Consider the following 20588-nt stretch of genomic DNA (forward strand, 5'->3'; position numbering starts at 1 on the left):
ATTTCCCCCACTCTTTATCTGTGCCTAAACCTAAACGTAGATTCCATGAACAAGGCTTCTTTCTTAGAACTGCACGCCTGTGGAATTGTCTTCCGTTTTCCTGCTTTCCGGCTGACTACAATATGGTTGTGTTCAAGTCTAAAGTAAATAAGTTCTTGATGAGCCGTTCCATATAAGTTATTAAATTTACCAAATTTTCATTACTAATGATTACTATATTGACCAATTTCTACTGTACACTCTTTAACCCTTATCCTTGAGTGGCCTCTGGGCCTTGATAATGTGGTGATGCCTTTGTAAAAAAAAAAAAAAAAAAAAAAAAAAATGTATGGGGTAACACATAAGTATTCTCTGCGTCTTTATTTTATTAACAAACGCAATCATATTATTTAGATTCTTCTGACTACTGTTCTCATTTTGAATCTTACTTTAACATCGCTTTGGTTGATGTAATCTTTAACCTTCTTCAGATGTAAAGTAGAAGATGGTCACACACTTTTTGAAGGCACTTTTTTAAAGGAAAATTTAATTGAGAAACTTTTGAAAACTTTGAAGTGCCAAATATAATGATAAAATCATTTTTGTTTATTGCAAGTCCTATATTTCGCTAATACATAGCCTCATCAGGGTTGAAACGGACTTTCGACCCTGATGAGGCTATGTATTAGCGAAATATAGGACTTACAAAAAAAAAAAAAAAGCAATAAACAAAAATGATTTTATCATTATATTCGACACTTCAAAGTTTTCAAAAATTTCTCAATTAAATTTTCTTCAGATGTATTTTGTTGAAGTTGGGAATCTGCACAGAATTTTGAACAAAATGTTGTATTTAATTCATGAGGGTGGCATGCTCTCGTTTCATCAGGCATATATCTCATTTAAATAATATATATATATATTAGTAATAAAAGTAGTATATACATATTTTGTGCACAGGTGGCAACCATGTTTGTATATTGTTTTATTAACAAACGCAATATGCATGTTAGAAAGAAAGATAGCGTGAAACAGCATACGACATTTAGTTTATTTACAGTTTGTTAGGGACAAACATTAAAGGCAGATTAAATAATGCACGAAGACTCACAAATAACTAGTGAAAATGAATCCTAAACAAGAATTATAATTTTCCAATGTCAATACAGAAAATGCATGTGTTGTTAAAAAGGTGAAATAAATGCATGAAATTACATAGTAACTTATAATGATGATGATGAGATGCTATTCTGAGATAAATATACAAAGTTATCTCATCTCTTGACCATGGTCTGAGAGTTAACTCAGTTGTAAATATAATTTAACAAACATTTAATAAGGTTTAAAAAGCATGCTAAACAGCCGAGCTGGTTTGGATAACATCCAACCAGTTTGGTGGTCATGCGAATAAGAGCCTGTTGAAATATTTTTGGCATACTAGAAGGATATTTACTACAAATATTTGGGTGATTCTATTTATAATTCTAGAGGGATTGTGGTCTTTCCCACTGATATGTAACATGCTTACAAAAAACTGAAATTGATAATTATATTTTTTTTTTTAATAAATATTTTTTGTATTTAGAAAATAACATTTACTTGGATTGATGAGTGTACAAATTGAAAATTGTGATGTGAAATTTCAAATAAAATAAAAATGTGAAACAATTTTTTTAATAAAGAATTTCTACTGCCAAACAAATTATTGATCGTAAGTTGGGTTTTCCTAATTTTTTTTCAGAATAGATTTTAAAGATAAAGATTATGTTAAGCCTAAAAAAATTTTTTTTTAAAGTTAAGAGACACATAGTGCTTCTCTTTCAGTTTCCTTAAACTTTTGGCTTTGATTAAAAATAAAAAAATTTAAAAAAAATGAAGAAATAAAAAATTAAAAAAGAGAAAAAAGAAAAAGAAAAGTGAAAAAAAATTGAAAAAGAGAAAAAAACCTGAAAAAGAAAAAAAAAAAAAAAAAGAAGAAAACATATGCTGAAAATTCTTTATTCAAATTATGCAAATGTCTGAAAGACTCACCCTTGTCGTAGTTTTTGGTACACGTGCATCTTTGCCAATTTTTCCTATTAAACTCAGCAGTTTTTCCCTGATACGATCATTATCATCTTGCCATTTCTACAAAGACAAAAAAAATAATAATTCTCTCCATTATTTAAAAAAATAAATAACAAAAAAATTTAAAAATTAAACTTTTAAATGCTTTTACCTTAGGCAGTGAATTGCTTAGAAAAAAACGCTATCATACAAATTTTTTCTGATATTTCTGAGCAAAATAAGATGAAATCTCATCAAATTGACAACTACAAAATAACAAAGAAGCCTAAAAAACTTAATCTTCATTTTGGTCTCTCTTTTCTGTAGAGGAAAAAGTCATATATATATACAAGTGAAAGTGTTTGTCTGTGTGTGTGTGTGTCTGTCTTTCTGTGTTTCCCTACGCAATAACTTTGTCAATTTTCAGTCTACAGACTCGAAATTTGATATACAGGGTACTGAGATTTGGGAAAATCTTTGTAATCAGTTTTCGGCCAGAAATTTGGCTGTTAAGGGGTCAAAGTTCAACGATTTGACCTTTAAAACTCCTCCGCCAATTTTAGGTCAAAACACTTTAAATTTTAGATATAGGTTCCTTGGACATGGATCTAACTTAACTTGATTTGATTTGAGCCTAAAACAATAAATGTTAAGGGGTCATAATAGGGGTCAAAGTTTTAAAAAATTTGACCTCTGTGGTCTCTACCAAATTACTCAGACAATTTCTGGTCTAAACATTTGAAATTTTACATAAAGGGTATTCAGAGATAGGGCAAGCTTTTTAATCGGTTTGGGTTGAAAATTTGAGCTACCAATATATAAATATATGTATGTATGTTTGCATGTCTACTTAAAACTTTCGACAGAGGTAACGGATTTTCACAAGGTCAGTATCGTTTTGAAGCTCGACCTTTCAGACGATAAATACTGAAAAATTGGCTAAAAGCATTAATTTCTGCACCCTCAACTGGGCACTTTTCAACAGGGAGGGGTCGCTTTTTTTGCCGATATTTTCGAAAGTCTAGCCTTAATTTAAACCTACGTCACTTCCGGTTTGGCGGTGGTCATAACCCGTTCTTTTCCTCCTTCGCAATACGGGTTAGAGCCTGCCTTCCTACTACCACATTCATGCTGGGCACCCATGCTATATTTTAATAAATAAATAAAAGATATAAAGGCAAGCATGATGCCTTTTAGGTGAAAAAAAAAAAAAAAAAAGAAGCAAAATAACTGTGCTATCATCAGAATTTTCCAAGCAGTTTACATAAAGTGCCAAAATGCAGAGTCAATAAAATTATAGCAGCCAGCAACATTTAAGAAAACATTTATTTATTTTCATTGGTTTATTTAATTTACCATGACTACCATGACTAATGTTTGTGCAAAATTTTTTTAAAATCCAAGGCATGGTTATTGAGAAAAGTGCAAACGGATGAATGCACAAACCAGAGTGAATTACTAGGCCCAATCCCTCCTTTGTTGAGGGACCAAAAAAGCTAAATATTTATCTTGATTTAGACAAAAATCAATAAAAAGACAAAAAAAAAAAATCAAAAAAATGTATTTGCTATCAATTGTTATTAAAAAAATAAATATTTGTTCATGAAGCTTACCTCATAATTAATGTTTTTTTTTTATTTAAATTTAATAAAGTTTGGTAAAAATTGTCCAATAATTATTTCTTCTATTTTCTTTGTAACAACAAAAGATTTTGCTTGAATTTTTCATTTTTCACTGAATTATCTTCATAATAACAAAATATTTTTTATTAAAAAAAAAATTTGCCAACATTTGTGTGCAAAAGAAAAGAAAAAACAAAAAAAAGATTTAAACAATTCTATTGTTAGTTCTGATTTTTTTTTGGATGAGGGTTGATTGTTTGTATTACTTGTATTGATCAGACTGTTGTTCTCAACTTGCGTGTTATTTGTGTAATGTTTCAGTCGGTGTAGCCTCCAACCATCATCAGGCATATTGGAAAAGAAAAAATAACTCCAAGAATATGAAACCATCTATGGAGCCAGTAACTTTTCTTCTTTCTTTTCCAATATGCCTGCTGATGGCCAGAGGCTACACTGACTGAAACATTGCACAAATAACTCAAGATGAGAAGAAGAGATCAAAACAAGTAAACGATTCTACTTTTTCTTTAATTGAATCATATGTAACAACATATGGAGTATTTAAAAACATTTTTTTAACTCCTGCCCACTTCAAATAAGGCACATTGTCTCTTGAATGTAAGGGGCTACTATTTGGAACCATGTCTAACAGGGGTCTGTGAGGAGTTGAGCAACGATATGTCTGTTCACATTACATTTAAACTTAAATAAAAGACAAAAAAGTCTAAAATTAAAAACAAACTTACTTTCTGGATTAAAAAAAATAGTTGTTCTAATTGTTGGGCATCAAATTTAACAGCAGCAGCAGCAATAATAGAATGAATGTTGTCGATGACATTGTTGGATTGGCCGTTCTGGTAGAAATATCGAAAGAAAACAGAAATGAGTTCATAGATTTTATTACAATACCCACAGCAAAAGAGGAAAACAAAAACAGGGAGAATCAAAAGTGAAGGTTATAGGCAGTGATTGGACGATTTCAGTATTTTTTCCCAATTCTCATACTAAAATCATCTAAAGTAGAATTTCATTTTTTTCTTGGAGTAAGAGTGGGAGAATAAGGGTGATTTAGCATCTACTTTTTAAATTGCTTTTTAATTTGAAAAACTTTTATGTATCATATCCAAGATTTTGATAAACTCAGTGTGAGATTTTTCATTTGTGCCATTTTTACCAATGCCATTCTTTCGGGGCCACATTTTCTGGTGTTATTTTTACTTAAATCCATTATTATGATCTATAAATTTTAGTTTTATTAGTAGTTTAAAATATGCTATCGCTCGAGCAGGACTTTGAAAACCACCCATATATATAAGTGCCTCATCAGTGTGGCTAACACAGGGAGGTCAAATAAAGTGGGGCTGATGCCAACTAACTGCTATAATTACATTTCATTAACCATTCATTCACTAATATATATCAGGATGGATATATATATATAATTCATATATGACAGAAATTAAATGAACAAAACAAGCCACAAGAAATAGTTATTGTTTTGTCTAGGGTTTGTTCTTTGGTCGATGAGAATTATCAAATCAGATGAAATTCTGGAAATGTTGTTAGAATTATCGTCTTGGCTAAGCCAGAATGGTGAGCTTGGGTGACCCTGAGGCCATCAATGGATTGTGAGAAAAGCAAGTGTTCTTGGGGTTTAGTTGATATGCAAGATCATAAGATCGTCTAGAATATTTTGATACATTTTGATACAAAACCAATTTATAAACACTGCCAGGCACATAATGTACCTTCATATGAAATTTCATAAAAATCGGCCCAATCGTTTTCAAGTTCATAGGGAACAAACTCACATACAGACAGACACACACAAAGCTCCTTATATATATATATATATATATATATATATATATATATATATATATATATATATATATATATATATATATATACACACAATTGGTAGAAAATTTGTTAGTAAATGATCATTCGAAATGTTGAGTTTTCATATTGTAGAAAGTTTAGTAAAAAACAAAACAAAATGTTACGAGCAATAAAATGAATATGTTCATGCCTATTTTTTATGAGTGTATATATGCGTGTGACAGTGTAGGCATTTGTGTGTGTATTGTTTTTAGTCAGAATGTGTAAACATATCAGCGTGTATGTACAGGAGTTGAGATTTTATTAATAGTCCCAACTCCCTTCCGAGAGCAAGTGAAGCTTAATGTTATACAGCTGTTAATGTTGTCCTAGGTTTTGACCCAACTGTTTTTCTCAGTAAAAAATCTTAAATAATAAACCATCATCTCCAAAATGTATGATACTTACTTTAGCAGCAAAAGTGATTTCTCCCGCAAAAGGTGGTTTGATGTGTCATATAATCACTAATTTTGCTTTATTTATTATATTTCTCTTTGTCCGTTTCACTTTTCCCCTGGAAACTACTGAGCCGATCTGATTAAATTTTGTATGGACTTTTGTTATAAGGTGCAGTTATAAATTAATAGAGATTAGTATTCAAGATCCATTTTTTTCTCTCAGAAACTGCTGATTGATCTGAATGAAATTTTGTATAGACATTTGCAGTGAACTAAGAAATGCAGTATCCATTTGATGCAAAGTTAGGCATTAATAGGATTAGCATTTAATGCAAAAATAGGCACAAATTTAACCATCAATTTAGCATACAGCACTTATTCTAGGTTGATGGGCTATAACTTTTGCTATAAACTAAAAAGTCTAGTTGTAAATATTTTAATAGGAGCTTTGTATGAAAAATGTTGTTTTTTTTTTTTTCAATATAATTTTTGTTATTTGAGTGTATACACATCATTGATTGATTAATATCATAAAATTAGGATTCATGGCAATCTTATAAAAATAAGAATCTGATTAAAAATGACGTCTGACTAACTTAACACAAGAAGCCATATCTTCAAATGCACCAATGGTCTCTTCTAGGCCACAACAGCAAACTAAGCCCCATCAGTTCAATAGGGTGCGGTTATGGGAAGGATGAGCAAACCCTTAAACATTAAGATGATGAATTTACTTATGGTTCCTAATTTGCTCCAATGGTTATGATTCTTAATATAGTTATATATTTACTTACCCTTCTCTCAATCATACTGTATACAGGTTTTGATATGTTAAAGAAACAAGAAGAAAAAAAAAAGAAATCTATAAAAAGATTATGATTGAAAAAAAAAAAAGAAAAATGTCTGACCTGCATTTTCCAAATCATGCTGAGTTCATCTAATGATATTTTAGCTCCAAGGAAATCCACAATTCCTTTCACTTTGTCACAATATTGAGCTTGATCAATGTTGCCTACAAAAATGAGAAACACAATAAATTGGTGTATACAGACAAAAAGTGTTTGAAAGGAGACTGTTTGAGAACTTGCTTCTGAATTAAAACCTAAGTGATATAAAAAACACCTTTAACAACTTCATCACCAGAACACAAGATTTTTACGTTATTGGTATAAATACACTTATTTTGCGTTGACAAAAGTGTGTTGATTCTGATGAGGCTTATTTCGTTCAATAAATTTTTGTTTGAGTTGAGATATATTCATCTGAATTTAAAAATTAAAAATCACCGTTGTTAACCTGATTCACATGTTAAACACTAAAACCAACTGAAATCAACTGATTATTATGAATTTTGAAACATAGCTGTTAGGAATAAGGGTGAGTAATGTGGGCTATATTTAGTTTCAGTTTTATGCAAAGGAGGACTGAAAGCTCTTCATGAAAATTCTGATACCTTTGATTCTGCTGAAATTTTAACCATATGTTTAAGACATCAATTAATAAATATTCTCCAAATTTCAGTTTCTTTGGAGTTTTTTTTTTTAAAGAAGTTATTAAGATACGTAATAAAATACGCTTTTTTTTAAAGAAGTTATTAAGATATGTAATAAAATACATTTTTTCTAAAGAGTTATTAAGATACGTAATATGGGAAAACCATATTGAAAATTTAAATATTTTCAAATTTGCATTAAATTTGATCCATATTAGTCATTAGACATCAATCCAGCAAGATTCTCAGAATTTCAACAACAAAAAAAAAGTTTCAAATTTTAGGTATTTTCGAAAGATTTAAGTCATTTTATAGATTTTTTGTATCAAACTGCAACAAGAATTTTAGACATAAGATTTCTTATAAATTCAAAATTGTATCCCTGTGTTTGTTTTACAATTATTTTAATGGAATATGCTCCTTTGAACACATAGCACTTGGATTCCTTCAACATAATACCCAACATGACAAACAGCAAAATCCCCTGCTTTCACTGTAGAGGTTCTTCTGATAGTTTCTTCCTTCAAACTGATAGACTTCGGAATTCCCTCCTAGTTTCCTACTTCCCCGACTGTAGTAACATGCAGAAATTTAAATATTAGGTGAATAGACTAGTGATGGGACGATTCCAATATTTTTCCTCATACAATTACCGATTTCGATTTTTTTATGATTTCTAAATATAGGGTTGTTTTCTTTTGAGGGTGGGAGTGGGTTTCAGATTATCAAAAAGCATGTAATATGAATATACATTTTTACTGGTAGTTTAAAATCAATCAATATTTATCATTTCATCATCAATACGAGCCATGGAAAATTAAGTTTTAAACAAAAACAAACAAATAAAAGCAATAAAAAGAATCGGCTTTTGGCATTGGAAAATAGGCACAATTTTTTCCAATACATGAAAAATTCCATTTTTTTTTATTCCTGATTCCAATCAATTGTCCCAACATTAGAATAAACCTCCCGTTGCCCAACTCCCTAATTAGAGAGTCCCTGTAGGCATGGTCTCAATTCACAATATATTCTTATGTTTCAGTGGCAATGTGCTTTTTTGAGATAAGTTAAACAAAAAAACAAAAAAAAAAAAAACAGTTCTTTATAAAAATGGATAAAGATAGAAATTTAGATTTTGCTAAAAATCAAATTTCTTGTCTCTAAAGCCTTACCTTCGAGAGCAATAGCGAGGATTCGCTTTTCTACAAGAAAATCCAGAATCCTCTCTGAATGGATGGCAGTTTTTAATTTGCTCACCGTGGCGTCATCGATCAGCTTGGATACCTGAAAGTAAAAGGGAGGTAGGTAAAATAAAAAACACAATTAAAATATAGATTTTTTTTTTTTGTTGTTGTTTTGTTGCATTCAACATCTCTAATTTTTTTCTGTGAAAAATAGATTTGAATGCATATTCTAAAAATTACAGAAAGTTACATTTCCCGTTCAATGGTGTATCAGATTTTCTACATTGATCGTCAAATAAAACAAAAAATTTTGGATTTTTAAAAATCAATTCTCAGCATTGATAAAACTTCACTTAGAAATATTGCGCACCATTTTTTAAGGTAAAGGACAAGGTCATAACCTATATATACTCTCCTATAGCCCACACCACTGGACCGATCATGACCAAACCTGGCATGATAATGTTTCCCCACCTAGGGATGATGCACATTATTTTCCAATGTAAAGGTCAAAGTCATAGCCTATGTATATATACTCTCCTAAAGCCTACACCACTGGACTGATCATGACCAAACCTTTCATGATGATGGTCTTCGATCTAGGGACGGTGTATACAATTTTTCAAGTTCACGGTCAAAGGTTAAGTTCAGGACTTTGCTGTACCTGAGCATACAGCAAAGTCCCACGCAAAGTACTTTATCTTTGCTAATACTTTATATGTAGAGTAAGGATTTCGTTTGGTTTCAGATTTTACATAAAACTAACTCAGCGGCCATTTTCTTTCTGGTGTGCTGTAGCGACACATTACCAAAAGATCTTACAGCCAATTTTAATTATAAAGTGAAGTTCGAATGATTCAAACTTGAGGTAGAGACGCCAAAAACATCCCCACATTAATATGGGAGGAGATATTATCTTCAAACAACGTCCTGAATTGATAATTGAGCACCGGACTTATATTAATAAGTCCCTTGTACCTATTCCCCCAACCTTTCTTTTTTTTTTTTGGAGAGTAGATAATGCAGTGGATGTCTTATCGGCAGCTCCAGTAACTCTCGCTTCTCCTTTTTTGTCCCTCAGTCCTCATTCAAATGAGTGATTTTTCTGACAAAGGGTGAAGAAAAAGCTGCTTTCCAGGTCGGTAGCACTTGGTGAACAGTAGTCTGAGATGTCAGAAATTTTTCTGTCTCTATGTCTATCCTTGTGGCCATGTTACTAGTAAAGGTAAACGTTTCGTCTGGGCTGACGTTATCCGCCTGATAGTCAGGGACCCGAACCTTGGATTAACCACTAAGGAGGCTGTCCTATCAGCAGGTGCAAAGTACTGGGGCTGCTGTATTGCCATTTGGTGAATGGATTCTGGCCCATGCAGTAGTCTCTGGTGGGACCTCTCGATGCCATACTAGTGGGTAATTGTTACGGCTTTACCTTATCATGTGCTTGACCTTTACTCCTGATTTGAAATGGAACACATATATCAAGTCTGTTGCCAAGGTCGCTGGAAAGATGGTGGGATCCTTCTATCAGAAGATATCTCACTACTGATACAATTCTCTATCTATATAAAAGCCAAGTACATCCAAGGATGGAATACTGCTGCCACATCTGGGCAGAAGCTGCTAAAAACAGCCTATCCTGCCTTGACAGAGTACAAAATAGACTTTGTGGCTTAGTGGGGGATGCCCTTTTCTCTTCCCTGCAGCTTCTCTCCCACAGAAGAGACGTTGCGAACCTATCTTTGTTTTATTGTTATTTCCATGGCAGGTGCTCATCTGAGCTCCAATCTCTGATCTCCCCTCGTCAATCTTTTACGAAAAACACCCGTCTAGCTGAAACCACTGTCAAAAATTTTCCCCACTTTTTATCTGTGCCTAAATCAAAACGTAGATTCCATGAAAAAATCTTCTTTCTTAGAATTGCACACCTGTGGAACTCTGTTCTGTCTGCCTGCTTCCCACCTGACTACAACCTGGATGTCTCCAAGTCCAATGTAAACAAATCCCTGATGAACCGCTCCCTTAAGTAGACACTTTATTAAATCTCCACACTAACATACTGTACATGCAATAACCCTTATCCCTGAGTGGCTTCCGGGCCTTGATAAATGGTGACCACCTTTAAAAAAAAAATGAAGTTCCCTTAACATAACATGGAAAAAGGATTGATTTTCTTGGAAACCTAACATCAGCTTGTCGTTCAATTAAATGAAACAATATCCTACTAATCCAACATGTGTCATGTCGTTGAGATGCAGCAAAGAATTTGAAATGTTAGAAAACAATGAAAACAAAGTAAAAAGAAAGTGTGTCAACTTGCATTACAAGGGGGAAACGATATGCTTACCAAAAATTTATCAACTGTACTAAACAATAAACATGAGTAAGAGCAACATCACAGAAAGTTAAATGTTTGCATCTTTCATCACGAAGAGGCCAAGACAAGATGAAGGAGTTCCTATTTACCCAACTCCAGTTTTTTTGTCATCACTTCAGCCTCATTCTTAGCCTCATCTGCTTCCTTTCTTTTCTCTTTTCCTTTAGCTCTTAACGTCTTAACGCATTTGCTTCTATGATCAGATTCCACTTGTGGCTTTTCTCAACTTCTGAACAGAGATTGTCTGCCTTGCCTAACAATGCTGATGCCTCTGACTGTAGCCTCTTTTCCTTCTTCTGACATTCCTTTAATTCAGAAAACAATTTTTGCATATTACTTTCAGCCTCACTATTTTATTTTATCTTTTGGCTTTTTTCTGGTCCTCCGAAAAGGCAGAATACCTTTGTTGTGACTGCTTGCAGAATTTGAGCAATTCCTTGCTGACTGGGATGTCATGAAATTCACATTTCATGTGCTTCACCCCATCATAGACAGTTCTAAATACCTTCACAGTATCCTCTCCCATGTTACAGGAAAGGATATCTTTGTTCTCTGAGAAACCAGGTTCAATGCCAGCTTGGCCATGCGACAACACTAAAACCAATTTCACTACCTTCCACAGGACATTGCATTGTAGTGTGGCTTTTCAGCAAGGAACTCGAAGAATTTGTCCAACCTCTGACAAGTGGTGAATGCCTCAAATTCTTCTTTGTGATACTTCTGAACTTCAGTCAGAAGAACATCAAACTGTCGTTTGGCTACATCACACTCATCTGCCTTGAATTGGCGAAACACTAGCAGTTTGGCTAACAGTCTCTCGAATTTTCGAGTTGCATCATCAGGCTGAAGGGCCATGTGTCTTGGATCAAGGGCAGACAAACTTCTCACTAGTTGGTACTTCAAGGGACATCTTTCTAGAATCTTTGCTATTGCTGCTATTAAGAAAGTTTGGCATTCAAAGAAAAAGAAAAGTATCTGCAATTGAGAAACTTTCTGGTCTTTTTGCAGCTTTTCTGTGATGGCCTTAACAGCAAATCCAACAACATCCTTTGGAGGTAGAAAGTTGTCCTCTTCTTCAAGTTCTATATTGACCAACTTTGCCGAAGAGGATGCAGTGTAAACGACATCCTTTTTAACAAACTTTGACATGGCACTTTGTACGACGTAAGCCAAGTCTTGTGCCATGAACCCTGCCATTGGATCATCCGTTTGATGCTTTTGTAGGTAAGGTTGGAGCATATTTCATTGGCTGACAAAGAACTGAAGTTTAGCAGTTATGAAAGGGTCTTGTGTACCTGCTTGCACAGTGTTGAAGCTCTGAATCTTTGGTACCTTACCTTTGGGACCTTTTAATGTCTCATTGACATACTTGACAATGTTTGGCCATATCATTATAGCTCTTTCTGCCACAGGGGCATCCTCCAGCCATCTTGTTGAACAAAACTTGTGAGGAAATTGTGTGCTGCCAGTAATATTAACAAAATCTTCAGCTCGAGCTGGAGCATCATGAAAGAGATTATAAAGAGAACTGAGAGAAGACTATCAATGTTCCAACCTGTTTTTTGTGCCCCTGTTTTGAAAGCTCCATGTAGGACATGTAGGCTGCAGGAACCCAGGTTTAGTAGCAAGAGAATATCTGGATCCTGTTCATTACACAACTTCACAAGCTCTTCATAGAACTTCCAATTTGTGGAGGGCCCATCCATGGAAACCTGAACCACGTTAGCCTGATTAAGGGGTGACAATCCTTTCAAAAACTTGTCACATAGATCAGCAGCATGGGTATGACCTAAGAACTCTGACCCAAAATACCGAGGAACTACCTTTTTCACCTCATCATCCCAATACCTTACAAGGGGAGATGCATCTGCTCTTCTTGTATGACTTTGTTAAAGGACTCATTAAAAGACACAGAAAACAAGGTTTCTGGTTTAGAAAGGACACTGAGCATTTTCTCATAGAAAGAGGGAGCTAATCCATACTTCACCAAGTATGCACAATTTGTTTTTCCACAGGAGAACTTTTTAGCAATTTCAGAGTCTGTTTGTCTTTGTTGTTGCTAGATGAGCAAGAGTAATGCTCCATGACTATCTTGACTGCCCAAACAATTTCTGCTTCTAGAACATTATCTTTTAACATGAAGGAAGCCAGGTTGTTTTGCCCGTTTTAGGCCTCTGAGCGCTGCCCCGGTGGTTTTGTTAACATGACATTGACAGCTCGCATTCTTCACCATAGAAAAACACCACTGAGATGGCAGTAAATAAACTAGTACTCTTAAAATTTCACTTTTCCCCGACTTTTTTCAAAGATGTAATTTTTCCCTGACTCAAAGTGAAATTCCCTGACTTTTCCCTGACCTTGAAGAATATTTTTTTTCCCTGACTATTTCCTGACCTGTGCCAACCATGCAATATATTTTTTTATCTTAGTTTTATTTTTTACATGTTTCGTTATTGCAAAATAGGAGGAAAGAAAGGATCATGAGAGAACAATAAGGGAATACTTTTCGACTAACCTCTTTGAGAGAATTCATTTTTGCATTAAAATGTGGTGACTTTAACATTCTGAGAGCAACATCCAACCGCAAAGCATCAACTGCTTCCACATCTTTCGGCCACATATTCATGCATAACAACTTCATAGAAGCTAGTAAATCAGAGACACTACCAACTTTCTGAAAAAAAAAAAAAAATAAATAATAAATAAAAAATAAAAACAATAACAAAAAACACAAAAATTAAAATACAGTGGTGGAAAAGTCTTGTAAAAAAATAACAATTTAAAACAAACAAACAAAAACTACTAACTTTTTCTTTGAAATCTTTCTCTTCTAAACTTTGTACATATTTGATTGCTTTTTTCAATCCTGGCGCCAAAATATCCAACATGACATTTGGATTTAAAAAATCGGCACAAATGCCAAACGGACGCAGCAAAGCAGCCATCGACTGAAAGGGGAAAAAAAGTTTATATTTCAGTAAATGAGATTTTATAAATTAAAATACTAAAGAAAAACATGTTAATAAAATCAAAGATTATAAACAGGTATCAACGACATAATTTCATCATTCAACTTGAGAATATAACAACAGAGTTGAAAATAGTATTAATTTATTGCGGACTATTATTCTCATCTTTCTTAGTTGATGTTTCAAAACGTTTCGGCCAACTATTCCTCTGGCCTTCGTCAGGTGAAACAACCAAGAAAGATGAGAATAATAGTCCGCAATAAATAAATTAATATAAATAATACTCATCTCAATAATGAATTCCAATTAAAAATAATATATTGAAAATAGTAGTTTGAATAATGTAAATTATCATTCCTTATCTAAAAAAATTTCCTAGGCATAACTTTTTGGTTCTTATCCAAAATTCCCCCCATATTAAAACAATAATATGTATTAATTTCTTGAATTTTATTAAAAAAAAAAGTTAAAAAAAAACAAAACAAAATATACAGTTCATCATTAAATGTTTTCTTTGTTTGCATCAGATCACAATCCATCATGTTTTTATTTCTCTCTACAGGGCTGAATGATAAAATTGTCGTCATCAGAAAAGATGACACGATACCATTTCCATTTGATGAAAACTAGTTTTCTTTTTTTGTTGCAGACTATCTAGTAGTTGGCCAGTTGTGTACAAATCCCAAGAGCGATACGAGCCTTCTATCATGTCTGAAAGTGATACAATGTTCAACAAGTGAAATTGGAAATGCACTGCTGTACACCAATCCAAGTTATGACAACAGGATCATTGGCAGCACCCTCAAAATGCAAATCCAGATGGTTCAACACTTGAAGGCACAGTTCAATGCATTGGATGACCCACGATTATGGTCTTTGGTTTCCAGTGATGGCTACATCTCCAAAGTCAACTTAAAAGTCAACACCAAAGTGTACCTGGATGTGCTGAAAAATGTGGTGATCCCCTGGTGCAATCAGGTGGCTGCTGGCAGGCCCTGGGTGTGGTAGCAGGACTCAGCACCGGCCCACAAGACCAAAGAAACCCAGGCTTGGCTTCAGAAGGAGTGCTATGACTTTGTACTCTTCTCTCACTGGTCCCTCCTCTTTCCCCGACCTGAATCCACTGAACTACTTCGTTTAGTCATATGTCGAGAACATCACCAACATGACCTCCCACAACACCTGATCATCACCATCTGCTGAGTATTCACCGAGTTCCTGCCGGTGCTTGTGAGAAAGGTATGCTCCCAGTTCCAGACCCATATCGAGGCAGTGACTGAGGCTGAAGGCGGCTACATTGAATAGATGTCAGCTCTACTACATAATCAAGTTACCTAAATTGATTTTTCCAATAAAAGTTTTAAAATAAAGTTGTAGTGTTGTTTTCTTTAGGGTAACAATTTGATCGTTGTATTTTGTACTTTGACTTTTTAAAGTTTATTGATTGATCTAGAAGTTGAAAAACAAATGTTATGTCATCTTCTCAGTGGTTAAACTCTTTTTGCACTCGTCCACTCCTCCTTTCAGATATACATTACTCACATAAACTGTTTGTGTTTCTATACAGTTCTAACACTTTCTATTTCATTACCGAGGATACAGAAATAGTGTTAGTTTTCTTATTTTTTTTCAATTTTCCTATCAGTTTATTCAAGCTGGAGATGGGGCATCCTACTGGATGCTAAACATTCATCTGCTGTCATATATTTTGAACCGAGAGATCTTTTTAAGATTCTGACCATTTCTTTTAAATGCAATTGTTTAAATCTTTCTTGCACTTGGTCCACCTGGTATATTTGCCCAATAATTTTTGAAATTCTTTTTCATGAGTGCAGTTGCTCCTATAATCTATGCATATTGCAGAATATGATCTAGTATGTCTTAACTGTAGTTTTTACGACTTTGTTTTACTAATTGATCAGTTCTTATCCAGAATTTCCTCTATATTAAAAAAACAAAACAAATGTCATATTCCAAAAATCATATAAATTGATAAAAGAGTTTTATTATTATAAAGAAAACCATTAAGTCATTAATGGAAATTTGTAGGCAACATAAATTTTACAAGTTTGAATTATTGAATTATCTCCTTTTACTTTTTTTTTTTTAGATTGTTTTAAAAATGGCAGTTACTGTTACTTATGAAATTTGATTTTCTTATTTAAAAAGAAAACTATTCGATCAATTTACATGATTTTTGGAATATGATTTTTGTTTCATAACTGATACATACATCATACAGATGTTTTTTTTTATTTTTGGTTTTTAATATCAGGAGAATTCTGGACAAGAATTAATTTTTCTCATATTCAAAAAAAATGTCAAGGACTGAAACATGGATATATTAAGATGAGAATGCTAGTTTGGATAATCGCAATGAGTAAAATTGTTTTTTATTGTGAATAAATTTATATATTTTGTGATTTATTTGTCAGTTTTAAAGTTTTACAACATGTTGACTTTTGGATATTGGGGATAAATGTCTATGATTAATTAATGTATATAATTAGTTGAAGACAAATTGCTATTTTACCCATAGCTGATTAAGAAATATTGTGGGTTCATATCTTTCTCAACTGTATTAAGACAAGATTGAGCACAATAGAATTGATGAGATTCAACCAATTTCATAGTTGCTGAAAATATCCATTAGACCAAATACACACTCCTATATTTGAGTTTTATTGGTGGTCATTGATTAAAATCAAGCTTTGGATTTATTATCTATCTACATGGGAGGTGGCAATAGTAAAGTGGATACTGATGTTGTCTGACAACCTGGATGTGCCAAGTTTGAATCCAATTGATTCCATAGAACCACTTTCACTTTGAATGTTGGAAACCTTTATATAGTCCCTCCTGTAAATATTGGCATAATCGCATGAAACACTGGTTCTTATCATATCACCAAAGTTAAGCAACACTGAACCTGGCCAGTACCAGATGGGTGGCCATTTGGGAATATATCATGCTGTATGCATGGGGACATTGACACTTTCGACAGCTCCTACCTCCCACCTCACCTCCAACTGTCTAGACCCTAGCTTACCACTTGATCGTGCTGGTTGGGACAAGAGTGAGGTTGACTATGCAAACCAACTTTACATTAAACAAACTCCCAGCGCGAGTCATCTGTCATCTCTAGAATGATCAGATGGTCTTTGTTGTTCCGATGGACAAATTCTCTCTCTCTCACCTGATTCTTGAAAGAATTGGAGAAACCAATATGAAAAAAAGGTCTAAAAATCTGTATCATGCTGATTCATATGAATTAGTTAGCTAAATGAACTATGACGGCCTCATGGGTAATAAAGACTCACTTATAAATTATTCAAAAACTGAAGTTTGCATCAGTTAAAGATGAAAAAAAAAATTAAACTAATAAAAAATAATTAAAAAGTAGAAAAGTAAAAAAAAGAATTTTTTTAAAAATTAAAAGCAAAAAATTTTTTTAAATAAAGAATTTTATTTTTAATTAAAAAGTAAAACCAGTTTTTTTAATTAAATTTTTTTTTAAATAAAATTTTTTTTAAAGTATAAAATATAGCAATTTTTTAAAATTAAAAAGTAAAAATCTTTTTTAAATTAAAAATTAAAAAATTAAATTTTTTATGAAAAAGCAAAAAATGAAAAAATTAAGTAAAACAAAATTAAAAAGTAAAAAAAAGAAATTGAAACTTAGGAAAAAAAAAATGACTCACTGGTGCATCCAAGTCTTCACGGTCCAAATGTTTCTTAATGTGATCAAAACCGTGTTTGTATGCAAACTAAATCGAATAGAAAAATGAAAAGGATTCAATTAAGAAATTCCGGTAAACAATTTTCATTGTTAAAAAATTATAATTTGTTTGTAATGCTTATGTCTCGCACAATTGCAAAGAAAATAAAAAATTGAGAATTACATTTCAATAAAACTATTTAATGTGATGAGTTAATGATAAAAAAAACATTTGAAATTTTTTACTTACACGATTTATAAGATTTGTCAGCCAACCATAAGGATCCTAAAAAAAGATTCACAAAAAAAAAAAAAAAAAAAAAAAAAATGTTAACATTTTATTTTAAACAAAAATAATTGTGATTCTTTTACAATTATGAAAATTAAAAAAAAAAAAAAAAAAATCTACACAGTTTCTGCTTTGTATATTACAAGATGTATGGTCAGACTTTCACCTGCCAAAACATTAAGTTATACAAAATTTGAGGCCCTTCTCCAAAACTTGAAAAAAAAAAAAAAAAAGATACATTATATATATATATATATATATATATATATATATACATACATACTAGCAAAAGTACCCGTCGTTGACTGGGTTCAAAAACAGCCTACAGAAAATGGACTCTGATTTATGAAAGTATGATAGGTTATGAAAAGGAAGGATTGTAAAGAGATAGCTTCGAATTTGGGGGTATCAAAACCAAAGTAAAATATGATGAAAGTAAAAATAAAATAGATAAACCCCATAATTTATTATACCATACCTGTTCACACTGAAACACTTATCACAATATTCTGTGGATCTATATTAAAAAACCTTGTTAAACTTTGTGACATATTTCCATTTTATGGAGGCCAGGCGCGAACGAACACCCCATAATTTTATTATACAATATTTCTTCAAACTGAAACATAATTATCAAAGTATACTTACGCAGATAGATATGAAAAGTGTTTATTAAAGTTTGTGCCTATTTCCATTCTATAGAGGCCAGGTGCGAACGCAGACCCCACAATTTTATTATACCATCCCTATCTAAGTTAAAACATACTTATCAAAGTATTCTTATGTACATCAATATCAAAAACACTTGTAAACGTTTTTTTTAAAATTTTTTATTTCCATACTTTGTGGACCAGGCGCGTACGCAGACCACACAATTTTAATGAATCATCATTATGCCAGATCAAACATACCCATTCCTGTGTCTCGATACATTTTCTATCATTATATGTGATCAGTTTTCTATAATAGTCAACCATATCGGAGCCTATTCGTGACCAGACACACACACAGACGTTCAGCTTTATATTATAAATATTATTATTTATCATAACATTTAAATAAGTTTCTTCATGACTAATTGATTTATTCTATTTTCCACATAGAAAACAATTACAGGTGCAACAGCGATTTTTTAATTGATGGAATGCCACCCCATTTTTTTCATGTTGACCCCAAACAAAGCATATTACCACTTTGACATAAAAGGGCTAATATTTTAGGACCATGTTTACAGGCAGGAGATTACATTAGGAAATGAGATTATGTTTGTATGTTTTGCTTGTTTTGCCATTGCCCGTCTCTCATTATTCAACATCTGGATACCATTACAAAAATTTTATTTCTGACCGAATCAACCAACTCACAGACAATGGTCAAAGAACTAAACAACTTTGTTCATTTATCATTGAATAGCACATCCCTAACAAAATGTGCATTTTCTGTATTGTCATGAAATCATGATTTTATGTTTAGAATTCATTTCTTCCTATTATTTCTTTTTATGTACCTTCAAATATTACAGGCCCTTTTTTTTACCTCAAACAAAACATATTGCCACTTCGATATGAAAGGGCTACTATTTGGGATCGTATCTAACAAGTGACTGTGGGGAGCTGAGCAGCAAGATGTCTATTCACATTATAGTTAAATTTCTGCATGTTAGTACAGTCAGCGAAGCAAGAAGCAGGGAGGGAATTCCAAAGTCTAGCAGTCAGAGAAAAGAAACTACTAGAGTAGAAGACTTTCTAGTATCTAGGAATCTCAGCAGTGAAAGGGATGGGATTTTGCTGCTAGACGAGTTTGTCAGGGGTATGTGCGTTGAGGGGGTACAAGTACAATGAGTTCATCAGTACCTCTTAATAGTCATCATCATCATTAATCTGGACACAACTGCAATTGATAATTCTGCTTCTGTCAGACTAGTTTACAGGGTATTTAACAGATGGCTGAGTGTGTAGTATATTATCAATTTGTTTGTTTACACTGCATTTTCTTATGGTAGTCTCCCTTTTGAGATTGTACCTTATTTTGCTTACATTGAACATGGCTTTAGATGCGAATTAAAGTGGAAGCTGTGATGTGTTAAATGTAAACACCAGTTAATTCTTGTTAAAAAGCTGAAAGAACTTCTAGCAATCAGTCATGATCATGAGTTGATCAAGAGTGCTTGGATGAATTTATAGTATTTATGCATAATATAGCCAGTAGAGTTTAGTTTCCTAGAAGTACATCCAATGAAACAACATGTGTCTACCAAAGAGTGCTTAATGAGTGAACAGAGCAGGTATATTAAATTTATTTATACAAACATTAATGGCTACATATGTACATGCATGTTTCTGTAATCACCCGCATTGGGGGACTAGGTCTTCAGGACAAGAATTACCGCCGAAAACTGATATTTCAATCAAAAAACATTTTCCTATTTCGTTTGTAAAGTTAGAATGTAACCTGGGTGGGAGTCATAATGCGGTGAGAGGACAAGTGAGGTCTTTGAAGATAATAAACATCTTCTTTTTCATTTCCCTTTCTCTCTATCTATCCCATCTTTTGGTTTTTATGGCATAAGGTACTTGAGAATTTAGTATTTTTGTCTTACAGTCTGTAAATTAAAAACATTTCCTATGGTCACTGAG

General features: G+C 32.8%; 1 protein-coding gene across 3 annotated transcripts in view; it reads right to left on the reverse strand.

Moving 5' to 3' along the window:
• Positions 1–20588, reverse strand: part of LOC145300914 (ubiquitin carboxyl-terminal hydrolase 24-like) — a 237514-nt gene that overhangs the window by 123546 nt on the left and 93380 nt on the right. For all 3 annotated transcript variants that reach the window (XM_080144530.1, XM_080144529.1, XM_080144528.1), the window contains exons 6-13: positions 17914–17949; positions 17647–17712; positions 13784–13924; positions 13492–13650; positions 8591–8702; positions 6835–6938; positions 4394–4501; positions 2011–2106 (exon numbers count right to left, since the gene is read on the reverse strand). In XM_080144530.1, coding sequence (XP_080000656.1) covers positions 2011–2106; positions 4394–4501; positions 6835–6938; positions 8591–8702; positions 13492–13650; positions 13784–13924; positions 17647–17712; positions 17914–17949 — 822 coding nt within the window. The remainder of the gene's footprint in view (positions 1–2010; positions 2107–4393; positions 4502–6834; positions 6939–8590; positions 8703–13491; positions 13651–13783; positions 13925–17646; positions 17713–17913; positions 17950–20588) is intronic.

The sequence above is a fragment of the Euprymna scolopes genome, chromosome 2 (assembly GCF_053919585.1).
Source record: "Euprymna scolopes isolate OS-2025 chromosome 2, ASM5391958v1, whole genome shotgun sequence".
NCBI classification, from domain to species: domain Eukaryota; kingdom Metazoa; phylum Mollusca; class Cephalopoda; order Sepiida; family Sepiolidae; genus Euprymna; species Euprymna scolopes.